The sequence below is a fragment of the Petromyzon marinus genome, chromosome 11 (genome assembly GCF_048934315.1).
Source record: "Petromyzon marinus isolate PM22_M1 ecotype Great Lakes invasive population chromosome 11, UKy_Petmar_22M1.pri1.0, whole genome shotgun sequence".
Lineage (NCBI taxonomy): Eukaryota > Metazoa > Chordata > Hyperoartia > Petromyzontiformes > Petromyzontidae > Petromyzon > Petromyzon marinus.
In genome coordinates this window covers 13,321,952-13,338,480 of record NC_133677.1, presented here as the reverse complement: position 1 = coordinate 13,338,480, position 16,529 = coordinate 13,321,952, and the positions used below count along the sequence as shown (strand labels likewise).

Sequence of the window (16,529 nt, the reverse complement as noted above, 5' to 3'; positions counted from 1 at the left end):
TTTATTATTTTATTGTTTCCGTTCAACGTGACTTTACCGAAAGAACTAAGAATATGAATTACTGCAGTCACGAAAGCTTTAAATCAAAAATTATTTGTCTCCTGTAACCCTTGTTGAATTTGTTCTCAACATTATTTGGCTACTGTAACCCTTGTTGAAGTTTTTCTCAACATTATTTGGCTACAGTTACCCTTGTTGAAATTTGTTCCCAACATTATTTAGCCACAGTAACCCTTGTTGAATTTGCTCTCAACATTATTTAGCTACAGTAACCCTTGTTGAATTTGTTCTCAACATTATTTGGCTACAGTTACCCTTGTTGAATTTGTTATCAACATTATTTGGCTACAGTAACCCTTGTTGAATTTGTTCTCAACATTATTTAGCTACAGTAACCCTTGTTGAATTTGTTCTCAACATTATTTAGCTACAGTAACCCTTGTTGAATTTGTTCTCAACATTATTTGGCTACAGTAACCCTTGTTGAATTTGTTCTCAACATTTGTCTACAGTAACCCTTGTTGAATTTGCTCTCAACATTATTTGGCTACTATAACCCTTGTTGAATTTGTTCTCAACATTATTTGGCTACAGTAACCCTTGTTGAATTGTGTTCTCAACATGTCTACAGTAACCCTTGTTGAATTTGTTCTCAACATTTGTCTACAGTAACCCTTGTTGAATTTGTTCTCAACATTATTTGGCTACAGTAACCCTTGTTGAATTTGTTCTCAACATTATTTGGCTACAGTAACCCTTGTTGAATTGGTTCTCAACATTATTTAGCTACAGTAACTCTTGTTGAATTTGTTCTCAACATTATTTGGCTACAGCAACCCTTGTTGAATTTTTTCTCAACATTATTTAGCTACAGTAACCCTTGTTGAATTTGTTCTCAACATCATTTGGCTACAGTAACCCTTGTTGAATTTTTTTTTCTCAACATCATTTGGCTACAGTAACCTTTGTTGAATTGGTTCTCAACATAATTTGGCTACAGTAACCCTTGTTGAATTTGTTCTCAACATTATTTGGCTACTGTAACCCTTGTTGAATTTTTTCTCAACATTATTTAGCTACTGTAACCCTTGTTGAATTTGTTCTCAACATTATTTGGCTACAGTAACCCTTGTTTGATTTTTTTCTCAACATTAAGCTACAGTAACCCTTGTTGAATTTTTTCTCAACATTATTTGGCTACAGTTACCCTTGTTGAATTTGTTATCAACATTATTTGGCTACAGTAACCCTTGTTGAATTTGTTCTCAACATTATTTAGCTACAGTAACCCTTGTTGAATTTGCTCTCAACATTATTTAGCTACAGTAACCCTTGTTGAATTTGTTCTCAACATTATTTAGCTACAGTAACCCTTGTTGAATTTGTTCTCAACATTATTTGGCTACAGTAACCCTTGTTGAATTTGTTCTCAACATTTGTCTACAGTAACCCTTGTTGAATTTGCTCTCAACATTATTTGGCTACAGTAACCCTTGTTGAATTTGTTCTCAACATTATTTGGCTACAGTAACCCTTGTTGAATTGGTTCTCAACATTATTTAGCTACAGTAACCCTTGTTGAATTTGTTCTCAACATTATTTGGCTACAGCAACCCTTGTTGAATTTTTTCTCAACATTATTTAGCTACAGTAACCCTTGTTGAATTTGTTCTCAACATCATTTGGCTACAGTAACCCTTGTTGAATTGTGTTCTCAACATGTCTACAGTAACCCTTGTTGAATTTGTTCTCAACATTTGTCTACAGTAACCCTTGTTGAATTTGTTCTCAACATTATTTGGCTACAGTAACCCTTGTTGAATTTGTTCTCAACATTATTTGGCTACAGTAACCCTTGTTGAATTGGTTCTCAACATTATTTAGCTACAGTAACCCTTGTTGAATTTGTTCTCAACATTATTTGGCTACAGCAACCCTTGTTGAATTTTTTCTCAACATTATTTAGCTACAGTAACCCTTGTTGAATTTGTTCTCAACATCATTTGGCTACAGTAACCCTTGTTGAATTTTTTTTTCTCAACATCATTTGGCTACAGTAACCCTTGTTGAATTGGTTCTCAACATAATTTGGCTACAGTAACCCTTGTTGAATTTGTTCTCAACATTATTTGGCTACTGTAACCCTTGTTGAATTTTTTCTCAACATTATTTAGCTACTGTAACCCTTGTTGAATTTGTTCTCAACATTATTTGGCTACAGTAACCCTTGTTTGATTTTTTTCTCAACATTAAGCTACAGTAACCCTTGTTGAATTTTTTCTCAACATTATTTGGCTACAGTTACCCTTGTTGAATTTGTTATCAACATTATTTGGCTACAGTAACCCTTGTTGAATTTGCTCTCAACATTATTTAGCTACAGTAACCCTTGTTGAATTTGTTCTCAACATTATTTAGCTACAGTAACCCTTGTTGAATTTGTTCTCAACATTATTTGGCTACAGTAACCCTTGTTGAATTTGTTCTCAACATTTGTCTACAGTAACCCTTGTTGAATTTGCTCTCAACATTATTTGGCTACTATAACCCTTGTTGAATTTGTTCTCAACATTATTTGGCTACAGTAACCCTTGTTGAATTGTGTTCTCAACATGTCTACAGTAACCCTTGTTGAATTTGTTCTCAACATTTGTCTACAGTAACCCTTGTTGAATTTGTTCTCAACATTATTTGGCTACAGTAACCCTTGTTGAATTTGTTCTCAACATTATTTGGCTACAGTAACCCTTGTTGAATTGGTTCTCAACATTATTTAGCTACAGTAACCCTTGTTGAATTTGTTCTCAACATTATTTGGCTACAGCAACCCTTGTTGAATTTTTTCTCAACATTATTTAGCTACAGTAACCCTTGTTGAATTTGTTCTCAACATCATTTGGCTACAGTAACCCTTTTTTAAATTTTGATTTAAAGCTTTCGTGACTGCAGTAATTCATATTCTTAGTTTTTTCGGTAAAGTCACGTTTGGCTACAGTAACCCTTGTTGAATTTGTTCTCAACATTATTTGGCTACTGTAACCCTTGTTGAATTTTTTCTCAACATTATTTAGCTACTGTAACCCTTGTTGAATTTGTTCTCAACATTATTTGGCTACAGTAACCCTTGTTTGATTTTTTTCTCAACATTAAGCTACAGTAACCCTTGTTGAATTTTTTCTCAACATTATTTAGCTACAGTAACCCTTGTTGAATTTGCTCTCAACATTAGCTACAGTAACCCTTGTTGAATTTGTTCTCAACATTATTTGGCTACTGTAACCCTTGTTGAATTTGTTCTCAACATTTGTCTACAGTAACCCTTGTTGAATTTGTTCTCAACATTATTTGGCTACAGTAACCCTTGTTGAATTTGTTCTCAACATTATTTAGCTACAGTAACCCTTGTTGAATTTGTTCTCAACATTTGTCTACAGTAACCCTTGTTGAATTTGTTCTCAACATTTGTCTACAGTAACCCTTGTTGAATTGGTTCTCAACATTATTTGGCTACAGTTACCCTTGTTGAATTTTTTCTCAACATTATTTGGCTACTGTACCCCTTGTTGAATTTGTTCTCAACATTATTTGGCTACAGTAACCCTTGTTGAATTTGTTCTCAACATTATTTGGCTACTGTAACCCTTGTTGAATTTGTTCTCAACATTTGTCTGCAGTAACCCTTGTTGAATTTGTTCTCAACATTTGTCTACAGTAACCCTTAAATTTCGATTTAAAGCTTTCGTGACTGCAATGATTCATCTTCTTTGGTTCTTTCGGTAAAGTCACGTAGAATGAGAATAAAATAATAAATTGATAAAATAAAATAACACAATAATATTCTCACGACGTTTCGGCCACAACACAAGCGGCCTTCATCAGGTGAAGAGGGCGAGACTGTCCTACCAGACTGTCCTACCAGACAGTCTCGCCCCCTTCACCTGATGAAGGCCGCTTGTGTTGTGGCCGAAACGTCGTGAGAATATTATTGTGTTATTTTATTTTATCAATTTATTATTTTATTCTCATTCTACGTGACTTTGCCGAAAGAACCAAAGAAGATACAGTAACCCTTGTTGAAAATTTTTTTCTCAACATTATTTGGCTACTGTAACCCTTGTTGAATTTGTTCTCAACATTATTTAGCTACAGTAACCCTGTTGAATTTTTTCTCAACATTATTTGGCAACAGTAACCCTTGTTGAATTTTTTCTCAACATTATTTGGCAACAGTAACCCTTGTTGAATGTGTTCTCAACATTATTTGGCTACAGTAACCCTTGTTGAATTGTGTTCCAACCGAATAATACCCCCCCCTTGCCTAACCCAACATGATTCTGAGAAATGTATGAATTATAAACATCAATATTTTAAGCAATTGTCCTTTTTGTGAGGTTATCCAAGCTACCTGGTAACTGCAAGCACATAAAAACAATTCACCGGACGCTCTGAATGCAAACCACATTGTTTACGATCAACGAGTTTAGAACGGTCTCTTATATCGGATTTCAATTTGATAAGTTATTTAATTTTCGATTTAAAGCTTTCGTGACTGCAGGGATTCATATTCTTGATTCTTTCGGTAAAGTCACGTAGAAGGGAAATAATAAAATAATGCAAATAAAAGAATAAAATCCTCACGTTTCGATTGCAACACAAGCAATCATCATCAGGTGTGAAAACCACAGCACACTTTTTTCAAATTGTATTGCTGTGGTTTTTCACACCTGATGATTGCTTGTGTTGCAATCGAAACGTCGTGAGCATTTAATTGTTTTATTTGTATTATTTCCCTTCTACGTGACTTTACCGAAAGAACCAAGCGTAAGTTATTTAATATTGGTGTGGCTACGCCCACTCTAAATCCCTCCCCTCTCCCCACCCCCTTTGAAAACAGACTCCACGCAGCTCTACTCCTGCCCGCTATTTCTCTGCCCTCGCATCCCTGACATCTTGGCGCAGTCAATCTTCCTTTCCCTTCTGCAAAGCGCTTCTTCTTCCTTCCTGCTGCTCATCTTTAGCCATGCCCTCCGTGACCGTCATGGGGACTTCCATGGCGGTATCCCGTTCCTCTTGCTCTTGTTCCATACAGTACATGTATCTACATCATGAGGCCTCCTTTGCCAGTACCAAAATATAATAGGTTTTTTCCCCTTTTATTATTATATTTTGGTACTGGCAAAGGAGGCCTTTCGTGTGCGCTGTGCGGGCTACTCGGCACGCAGCCGTCTCCCTCGTGTAGTGCGCCATTATTTTTGGAACGCATCTAGTACCGCATAAATCAGTGTTCTTCACTAATTTTCAGAGGGGGGGGGGGGCACTTTTGCCGATAAGACATCATGAGTGTGTGGACCGCCACACGTTTGAAACCATTGGATTTGACAGCAGCACGATGATGATGGGGGGTGTTTTCACAATTTGCGTATCGTCAGGTGCCGCACTAAAGGCCACCAGTGGCTCGCGGGCCTTGCAATTAAGTGGCATAAAGTGAAGGAAACCTGTAGATTCGTTTATGTCGCTCATCTCTCTTCTGGATCAATAATCTTCTAGATCCCTATGGATCATATACATGTTGCATACATAGATGTATTCTTTATCTTACATCACTTTATCTCGTCTTGCTAGCCCGTCTGTCTTCCTCTCATTTAACCACACCCAAATCTCATCTATCTCGATTTTATCACCTCACTACACCTCTGAGGCCAGTAATAAACATTACAAGTGAACATCTATCGCATGCAAAGTAGGTTAGTTATTCGGCATGCCCGTAGCATGGCGGTCAATGAGGCACTTTCAGTGATGCTTTGATGCCCCTGCAATTGGCTACTCTGCTTTCAAATGTTCCACGGCTTTTAACCACAACATACCATCGACAACATAACAACCCACAATCATTCATTCATCGTGTGCTTTATAGGTTTGCACACACACACACACATCTCGTCAACCAAATTAAAGCAGAATTTTCTGTCAACTGTAATGATGCACACATCGGTAAACAGAGACATTACGCTGATATTAAGTTGCAGAGATTGGTAATTTGCGAAGTTGTCGACATGATGAATTCAACTGCTATGTTCAGGTCGTGTTTAATAAAGCACGTATTTGTATCAAAATACATTTTTTGGATTCGAAGACACTTTGAGTCGATAAGCGCTAAAGACTGACTACCAAATGTAGTTCAGTTCAAGCTGTAACAATATTAACGTCTTGCTATAGACAATGAGAACCTCTACATTCCAGTTTCAATTCTTCAGTTCACTTTTTCAAAGTACTCCAGTGAGTCTTGAGGGTTTGGCTTGATCTGAAACACACACACACACACACGTGGATTTTTACGGCAATACTTCCTTCCAAAGTTATCTGTATATCATATAGCTGAATCTGGTAAAACATATGCTTTTGTTTTTTTTATTATTATTGCATGTTATCTTACCCCTGAGTAGTATGGTGATCGATAGGGTAATCATCACAATATATACATTACTGTAAATATTTGTGTGCCTAATATGTGAAATGCATAAGGCCTTCTTTCCAATGTAACAAAACGCTGAAAAATATACATTTAGATGTAGCCTTCTCATGAATGCGCTTACACCAAAGTTAATTTGATGCAATGAGTGAAGTCTTCTTAGGCTACATAATTCCATTCTATGTTGCTGTGGAGTATTATTAGTATAAGCAAATAACAGAGCTTCGTTCTGTATCTGCACATGAATGCAAATGTGCTTTAGTCTGTCAGTCTATTGGCTTTCCAGACCAATGTCCAGCAGCATTTGTTTAATCAAGCAAACTCTGGTCTGGTTTCACCCTTCTGGGTCTCAGAGTGAGGCTTGTTGCTGGATAAAATTGGTCTGGGAAAAAAAAGCCATGGATAATATTGGTCTCGAAAGTCAATTGCCTGATGGACAAACAAATACTTTGTATTTGTGTTTTGGAGGCTACACCAGAATAGATTCAGAATATTTATTTGTACTGGAGGAATCCGATGAGCTATAAAGCTCTTTTTACTGCATATTTGTCAAAATTGACCTCTGGTATTCCAGCGATAACGTCCGCGAGCGTGCGTTTTTACCGTTGGAGCTTCGGGAGTCCAGTTTGCCGGGCACACCTCCCCGTGCTCCTCCACAAACTGGAAGGCCTTGACGAGACGCAAGGTCTCCTCCACGGAGCGGCCAACGGGCAAGTCATTGACGCTCGCGTGCCGCACTACGCCGTTGGGGTCGATGAGGAACAGGCCCCTGCGCGCGGTGACCAGCGACAAAGCGACCACGGCAGTCAACACGGCGCCGCCGTAGCGCCGCGCTCACAGAGGCGACCCTCGCATTTGTGGCAAGCGTGCGCTTTCAGATACGCTTTTGCGGCCGTCTGGAACTTATGTATGCATATTGAACTTTTTTCACACCCTACGTAGCCAACCGTGCTAACTGGAGGTGCGGAAGGACAACAGACTAAAAAAAGCAGTTCTAAAGAAATTAATTTAAGTCTTCCTTCCGGCATTAGGAAGCCACTGGAGCTATGCACTTTGAAATCTAAAATAAAAACTAATTTCCGGAGAGCTGCTTTTTGTATTTAGTTTGTTGTCCTTACCCCGCACCTCTGATTATCACGGTTGGCTACGTATGGTGTGAAAGAAGTTCAACACACATACATATACAGTGAGGGAAAAAAAGTATTTGATCCCCTGCTGATTTTGTACGTTTGTCCACTGACAAAGAAATGATCAGTCTATAATTTTAATGGTAGGTTTATTTGAACAGTGAGAGACAGAATAACAACAAAAAAATCCAGAAAAACGCATGTCAAAAATGTTATAAATTGATTTACATTTTAATGAGGGAAATAAGTATTTGACCCCTCTGCAAAACATGACTTAGTACTTGGTGGCAAAACCCTTGTTGGCAATCACAGAGGTCAGACGTTTCTTGTAATTGGCCACCAGGTTTGCACACATCTCAGGAAGGATTTTTTCCCACTTCTCTTTGCAGATCTTCTCCAAGTCATTAAGGTTTCGAGGCTGACGTTTGGCAACTCGAACCTTCAGCTCCCTCCACAGATTTTCTATGGGATTAAGGTCTGGAGACTGGCTAGGCCACTCCAGGACATTAATGTGCTTCTTCTTGAGCCACTCCTTTGTTGCCTTGGCCGTGTGTTTTGGGTGATTGTCATGCTGGAATACCCATCCACGACCCATTTTCAATGCCCTGGCTGAGGGAAGGAGGTTCTCACCCAAGATTTGACGGTACATGGCCCCATCCATCGTCCCTTTGATGCAACTCCATGAGGTGAGATCTTGTATGGAGCCCCAGGCCGAGGGAGATAGACAGTTCTTTAGTTTCTTCCATTTGCGAATAATCGCACCAACTGTTGTCACCAAGCTGCTTGGCAATGGTCTTGTAGCCCATTCCAGCCTTGTGTAGGTCTACAATCTTGTCCCTGACATCCTTGGAGAGCTCTTTGGTCTTGGCCATGGTGGAGAGTTTGGAATCTGATTGATTGATTGCTTCTGTGGACAGGTGCCTTTTATACAGGTAACAAGCTGAGATTAGGAGTACTCCCTTTAAGTGTGCTCCTAATCTCAGCTCGTTACCTGTATAAAAGACACCTGGGAGCCAGAAATCTTTCTGAGAGGGAGTCAAATACTTATTTCCCTCATTAAAATGCAAATCAATTTATAACATTTTTGACATGCGTTTTTCTGGATTTTTTGTTGTTGTTATTCTGTCTCTCACTGTTCAAATAAACCTACCATTAAAATTATAGACTGATCATTTCTTTGTCAGTGGGCAAATGTACAAAATCAGCAGGGGATCAAATACTTTTTTCCCTCACTGTATCGTGCATGGCCATTAGTGGCTGTCAACAGTGTACCGCAGGGACGCACAACCCCCACCATGTGTGTCAATGCAGCAGGCCTGGGTGGGTTCGATTGCACTTGAAATTGCACAAGTCAAAATAAATTGAAACCACAATTTCAGACGACAACGCTGTTGTGATCGTAGAGTATAATGTCGCATATCCAACTTGCTATGGACTGACCTTTTCATATATCTGTAGTCAGATATATGAAAAGGTCGGATTTCAGAACATCTATTAGAAAATGTCGGTTACATTACACGCAACAATTATGGCACTGGGTGTGGGCGGATAATCGGACAAGGCAGATATGTGATGCAGCACTGTACTTATAGGGACTGGGCACCACAAGCCATCAAGCCATTTTCCTTTCAGTGGCCGAGCCCAGCGGTGCACATAACCACGAGCTCTGCCTTGGTAGCGTGCGTGCGCTGCCCGACCACATGTTCCTCCAGCTTGAAAAGACGTTGCCGGTAGGAGGCTGGTAAATTATCCCAGCGTGAAGTCTAAAAGAAACGTTATAGGCGATGGGCCTCATTTATTTAGCCCACCGAAGCAAGTCACTGGTAGAAGTGATGTGGAGCATAAACTAATGCTCCCTGCAGCTACGTGTATGACATTTAACGTTGACGAGCAGCAGGCTTGTCCTTTTTTTGGACAGTAATAATTGCCAACTTTAATAATTTGTGATGTTGGATGACACCGTGGTCAGAGCGCTCAAATCCCAATCGGATGGGGTGTGCTTTTGCATTTGGAAGTTGGTTAAGGATGCACTCATGTTTTAACCAAAGGCTGCTTCAGCCATATATGAAAACCATGACATTGAATACCAATTGCAATATTAACCAAAGTGCATTGTTCTGCATTTTATAGGCACGACCTTCGCCTACACAAGTGGCGCTGGCACTTATACCGACAATATTTATTTTGCAAGGTCAGATATACCGTGGCCGAGAGTAAATGGTGCTGCAGTGGCTACTCTGTGGGCAGGAGAAGACATGCCAAGGTAGACAGACGTGTTGTTGGTTCGGCAGGTGGACAGGCACAGGAGGCGGGTATGCGACATTCGTACCGGAGAGCCACGCCAGCTTCCTCGAGCAGCACGCCGTAGTCCTTTGAGATATTCTTGCTGAAGTCGGAAAGGAGAGGGATGTTCATGTGGCCTAAGCCACCAGCCTGGCAGAAGGATGGCACAAAGTAAGAAAGCCACCACACAATTGGGGGTTACACTCGTGCAATCGCTTATTGATTCATTTAATGAATCTACAAAGTGCCATCATAAAACATAAACATCACGACTTAAAATCCTTGTAGGCAACATGATGTCCATCTTGTCACTGAGAGTTTACAAATAATAGGTTTTCTATGGGGGGGGGGGGCACAGTTTGAATCTAATGGGATCCGATCATGTGCCAAGTCCAATCGCAAGCAAAATCTAATTTGATCTGACCGAATGTGATCCACAAATTATGTTGATCCAGCCACTCGACAGAAATAAATACAATTTCCTAAATGTGTAGTCAATCAGCTTTCATGCGTGATACGGCATGGGGAGGCCTCCATTCAGCAGTGGATTAATAAAGAGCTGCATATTATTATACAAGTCGTGCAAGGCGATCACAAAACGTGAAGCTTCAGTGTGAAATGCATAAACAACTCTGCGCCAAGATGTACTGTACACATAGAACTAATACTTATTATGTGGCTCCCGTGGTGTTTCCTCGTTAAACAAATATACGAGACAAGAATTGAATCTTACCACATGAAAATATTTTTTTCCCTTAAATCTAAAAGCCTTCCAAACTCTTTTTTGAGCAGCATTTGTTTAAGATGGCAAACTCTGGACGGAGATGGGACATTTTGGGTCTAATCAGCACACAACTGCTCCCGAAGTTGGTAGATCTTATGCGCAAGAGGATTGCACATGTTTGTTCAAAAACAGGATGCGTCGTGAAAGTGGAATGTTCTTGCATATAACATCTAGCAACCCAGAAGCAGCTAACACGCCACAATCTGCTCATGAGACGTAGAAAGACACAAACTAAACTATAAACGAGAACACTATTTTCATTTTACCAGGTACAACCCACTTAATTATATATCTCTTTTTCAGAAGCGACCTGGCCACAAATGATAGCTCAACTAAGTGGCTTATCATGTGGACATTTATAGCAGCTAAATGCACTTTCTATATGCGGTGGGAAAACCAGAAAAAAATCCACACGACCACGGGGAAAGAGACGTGCAAACTCCAAATATACAGGCGTCAGGGTCGGGATCGAACCCACAACCTCCTGAATACCAGGCGAGGTCGTTAACATCTCACCACCGTGGCGCCCACAAATAAGTAACACAGTTTTCCCGCTTAAGCAAATGCTGCGATAAAACATCACTTTGAAAGACCGATACGTCTCTTTATTATTTATACAGAAGTTGGGCACCTTGCGCGGGGTGTTGATCCAGGCCAAGTGGCTGAAGTGAGAGTCGACAGATACGCCCACCACCTGGCAGTTGATTTGGTGAAATTCGTTGGCCTTCTCGCTGAATGCGATTATCTCTGTGGGGCATACGAACGTGCTGCCGGGAAACAACCCCGTTAACGGACACGTAAAACTCCACCTACATCGGCAATGGTTCCAGAAATACATTTCTGGATTTGCACGTTTCCCGAGAGCACATAATGCAATGATGGGCATTTTGGAAATTCTCCATTTTGCACCCAGGTTGTAGTTTTCAATTAAATCCCGACAAATATAAACATATCCCAGGACTTTCTTTATTTCTACAACCGGGATGACGTTTTTCTCCTCAATATTGACTGTATAATCACACGCCAAATTAAGTGCTGTAAGCCCTTGTAAACAATGGAAATGATGCACGTATATACATATGTAGTGTGAAAGAAGTTCAACATTCATACATATAGAAATAATTAGGAATTCTCACATATGTTATTCACCATTAATGTCAATATAAGAAATTACTAAGAACCATGCATGACATACGGTACATCCAAGCCAAATAAAAACAAAGAACTCTAACAAGACAACCCAATAAATAGATGGAGCGATTGAAATGAAGACACGCAAAATCAGCTCGTGAGACAATATCTGTCTCACGGTTGGCTACGTACGGTGTGGAAGAAGTTCAAAATGCACACATACAGTCTCCCCATAGACTCAACACTGCACCTCCGATTAGCACGGTTGGCTATGCACGGTGCGAAAGAAGTTTAACATACATGAGAGTCTTGCCATTCATAGAAGACTAATAGTTATGAGATACTGACGCAAATGTTAAGACAGCCCTCGACGTTATAGTCGTGTGGTTTGCGGCATAGCTTCACTCATTGAGCGGGTCACAATGATGTGCAAGGGCCGAGGGAAGGTGGGAGTTCCATCGCATGCAGTGTCTGGGGTCTGTGTGCTCTTGCTGCACTTACAAATCGAGAGGGTAAAAGAAGAGGACCAGGTACTGCCCTTTGAAGTCATCGAGCGACAACTCGCGGAACTTCCCATCATCCACAGCTGTCGCCTTGAAGTGGGGTGCGGGTTTTGTCACAGCAGCAGCCCTGAGGTGGCAAGCTGCAGTGGTCGGGGTGAGGGGCATTGTGGAAGATAAACAAGAGAGGGGGTTCATACTCTTTGGTTCTTTCGGTAAAGTCACGTAGCTATAACATAAAATAAATTAAATCACGACGTTTCGGGCCCAACACAAGCGTCCGTCATCAGGTGGGACAACCACAGCAAGAAACAATTGCTGAAGTGGGTAATGTGTTTACATAATGAGATGAAAGACACGTAAGGTTTTGCAGCCAATGTTACGATTCTCAATACATTTTTGGGTTTGGCCACGTAACGATCTGACCAAATCTGTTTAAAACTAAATGTTGTATATTCTGTGATTGGCAATATTGGTTGAGGGGATTGTTCTTCAACTCACGGGTGAGGTAAAACAATAATTGGGGCATTACACGCTTGTACACCACCTGGTAATTCGTTTGTTTGGCTGCGTCGGGTGGTGGAGGGTTCTTAACGACACAAATTTGTTCAGATAATTACGTGGCCTAACCCAAAAAAATCAATTATAATAAAAACAAATTTGGTGACTAAATTGACTTGAGGACAAGTCTACTGTCTTGATTTTTTTTGCAGAAATTTGCTCCTTTTAAGAATACAATGTTTAGGATTTCCAAAAAGTGAAAGTGTAAGCAAGGTTTAATGAGCATGAATAAGTTCACGACTGTGTTACACTTGTGCTAAACCCGGTGTTGCACGGCTTCAGCTGCTTACGAGCCAACCACAATTTCTGTAACCGAGAGCATTTCGCAACAAAGCGTGCTTGCATTTACCAATCGACGACCTCCACCGCTCAACCGCGGCGCGTCACGTGGGGGCGCGAATGTGTCAAGCGAGGGGTGCCCAGAAAAAAAGGGTCAACGGGTTTCCCGCGCTTCACGCGGTAGTAGATGCGTTCCAAAGCGAAAACCCACGAGACAGGTGCCTGTCAAATAGCACGTACAGTGCACAATGTTGTCCCACGTCCGATCGCACAGCTGCATGCGAGTGAATTCAAACCGCATACACAGTTTCAAATTATGGGTAGAAAGAGGTTACGCAAGTTCAGCTTTTTTTCACACCGTGCGTAGCCAACCGTGCTAATCTGAGGTGTATATACGCAAAATCGCACAAACCGAACCCGCACAAAGCGAGGCAAAGCTGAGACATTTGGAGTCGCGCTCATCGCTGTGGGCCGTTCGCCGAGACAGCCTTTGGGAATTCTCATGAGTGGCCCCCTTTATCTACATAGAACCACACTTGAGGTCCCACAACCCTGTTTCATGGATCCCCGAGAGATAACACTGTGCAACAACAAAACATTGTTCCTGGGTAGTAAATGTTATTTTCCCATTGCTTATGCCTCAAAAGTACAGAAAATGGCTATTATTCCTCACAAACTTTGCTTTTGTGAGCAGGACAGTGATATTTTGAAATGTACCGATTTTCAATGAGAACACGTGGTGTGCGTTTGTGTCATTCCTTCACGTAAAGTCCTGGTCACAAAAGCAAAGTTTGTGGGGAATAATAATAGCCGTTTTCTATACTTTTGACGCATAAGCAATTAGAAAATAACACTTACTACCCAGGGACAAAAATCGTGTTACATTGTGTAATTAGCCGGGTTGACAACCAACCGGTATTTGAACGCGCAACCCTTAAGTTCTGCGTATGTTGCGATACTAAATAGTGCCACCCAGAGAGATGCACATGTTTCTTTCAAAGTGTAAAATAGTATGAATTCGGTCGTGTAATTCACAGCACTACTGTGTACGTTTCATTAACCACGTCGGTCGGTGTTCTTCATGGCAAGGCCCGCGGGCCACTGGCAGCCCCTGGTGGCCTTTAGTGCGGCCGCTGAAATGCGGCCGCCGACAATACACGAATGTCAAAACACCCCCCCCGCCCCATCATCATCATCGTGCTGCTGTCAAACCCCAATGGTTTCTAATGTGTGGCTGCCCTCACACTGATGATGTCTTAACGTCGAAAGTGGCCTCCTCTGAAAATAAACGTTCTGCCAATGTATTGCAAGATAAACGAACTTATAAAATAACTCTGCAATAACACTTTGCATGCTTATGCTGAGGCATCATTCAGGAATTATTGACTTGCACTCCAGGAGAATGCACATCTGTAGAGAAGACACCTTTGACCGGCCACTTGTCTCCCTGCTCACACGAGGAATTTCCAGTCGCTGCTGGAAATTCCACGTTCCCCTGGCAAACGTTTGCTCACGGCACACGCGCGCACAGCGGTTACACTAAACTGGCCGACTTGTAACTTCGTGCATAACGAGGCATCGATTAATATTCATTGTCCAAGTTCACGGCGCCTCCATTTACCAGCGAGTTGCTTGGAATTTTTGGGATTCGCGTGTTGAAACGGATTTCGCCGTGACCCTCGCAGCCGCTAGAGGCCGCTACATCCAACAGACGGTAGCGACCTCCGACGGCTGAAGTTGTCAAGTGACGGAGTTGCGTAAGACGCAAAGCAGCTCGCCACTGCTGCGCAACACAACTGGACGGGTGGAATGCACAGCGGAGCTGAACCTCTGACTGAGCGACATTGCACATTAACCCCCCTGGCTGTGACACGTGGTGGTGTGGGTGGTGTTGTGGTGGGTGGTGTGATGGTGGTTGGGTGGTGTGGTATGATGGTGATGGTGGTTGGGTGGATGGTATGGTGGTGGTGGGTAGTGGTGGGTGGTGGTGTGGTATGATGGTGGTGGGTGGGTAGTGGTGGGTGGTAGTGGTGGGTGGGTGGTGTGGTATGATGGTGGTGTAGTGGGTAGTGGTGGGTGGTGGTGTGGTATGATGGTGATGATGGTGGGTGGGTGGTGGTGTGGTGTGATGGTGATGGTGGGTGGTATGGTGGTGGGTGGTAGTGGTGGGTGATGGTGGTAGTGGTGGGTGGGTGGTAGTGGTGGGTGGGTGGTGGGTGATGGTGGTAGTGGTGGGTGGGTGGTGTGGTGGGTGGTGTGGTATGATGGTGATGGTGGTGGGTGGTGGTGGAAGTGGTGGGTGGGTGGTGGTGTGGTGGGTAGTGGTGGGTGGGTGATGATGGTGATGATGGTGGTGGTGGGTGGTGGTGATGGTGGGTAGTGGTGATGATGGTGATGATGATGGTGGTGGGTGGGTGGTGGGTGGTAGTGGTGGTGTCTCCCCCACCCGTGCTGATCGCGGCCCGGGCCGCCCAAGGCGCTCCGCTCGGACCGGGCCGCAGTCCCCGCGTGACCGCCAGCCTCGCCTGCAACACAGCAGCGAGCAGTCAGCAGCAGCAGCACGCCGTGCTGTACGTAGAACTTCTTTCGCACCGTACGTAGCCAACCGTGCTAATCGGAGGTGCGGCGGGGGCAGATGCGGAGGAGGGGGGGGACAACGAACTGGACACGCGACGAGCGCTCGGAGCCAAGTGAGGTTCCAGGTTCCAAGCGAGCGCAGCTCATTGCGCTGTTGTGGACCGTCTGGTGGCGGTGGTGGCGGCGACTCACCGCGGCTCCGCCACGCCGCAGCAGCTGCAGCGGCGATGCGAGTGACCTTGCCAGCATCGCGGCCATGGCTCCCTGTGCTGGTGGTGGTGGTGGAGGTGTCGCAACGACGACGACGACGAAACGCGAAGCTGCCGCGGTGAGTCGCCAAGTCGGCACCCGTAGGCGGCGCGTGCTCGCGGCGCGCCCTCTGGTGGGCGCACTTGGGGGTGGGGCCCCCTTGGGCAGCCACCACGTGTCACGTTGTCAACGACGACGACTGGGAGGAGCCTCCTGGTGACACCAGTAGCCCACAGGGGATTGTTGTGTCCGTCCGTCGTGCATACAAACATGGGAGGGGCGGGGCTGGGTGGGGAGGGGAGGGGAGGGTGGGGAGGGTGGGGCTGGGAGGGGAGGGAGGGGCTGGGTGGGGAGGGTGGGAGGGGTGGGGCTGGGTGGGGGGAGGGGCTGGGTGGGGAGGGGCTGGTCACCCCGTGGTGCCCTTATAAATCTCAATGTTTAACCTACTCACGCCGGCTTGTGCCCGCCCTCACAGTCGGGCAAATTTGCGGAATACACCACGTGGTGCCGCCGTTGACCCTGGCCATTGACCGAGCAACTCAACGTTCCTACTACCAGCTCCCTCCGCA

At 43.4% G+C, this 16,529-nt stretch overlaps 1 protein-coding gene across 1 annotated transcript; it reads right to left on the bottom strand.

Moving 5' to 3' along the window:
- Positions 1-5,891: 5,891 nt before the first annotated feature.
- Positions 5,892-16,041, bottom strand: PRDX3 (peroxiredoxin 3). The gene is made up of 7 exons (XM_032951963.2): positions 15,904-16,041; positions 15,581-15,659; positions 12,296-12,437; positions 11,295-11,430; positions 9,926-10,029; positions 7,073-7,238; positions 5,892-6,301 (listed from the first exon to the last, which is right to left on the bottom strand). The coding sequence occupies exons 1-7, from the start codon at positions 15,967-15,969 to the stop codon at positions 6,251-6,253; spliced, it is 744 nt and encodes a 247-aa protein (XP_032807854.1). The 5' UTR covers positions 15,970-16,041; the 3' UTR covers positions 5,892-6,250.
- Positions 16,042-16,529: the final 488 nt, after the last annotated feature.

Excerpts from the sequence above, each read along its gene's own strand:
- PRDX3 (XM_032951963.2), bottom strand. The coding sequence starts at position 15,969 with ATGGCCGCGATGCTGGCAAGGTCACTCGCATCGCCGCTGCAGCTGCTG. Across the intron at positions 12,438-15,580 it reads CCGGGCCGCGATCAGCACGG|CTTGCCACCTCAGGGCTGCT; the intron begins GTGGGGGAGACA and ends CGACCACTGCAG. Across the intron at positions 11,431-12,295 it reads TTCTTTTACCCTCTCGATTT|CACGTTCGTATGCCCCACAG; the intron begins GTAAGTGCAGCA and ends GTTTCCCGGCAG.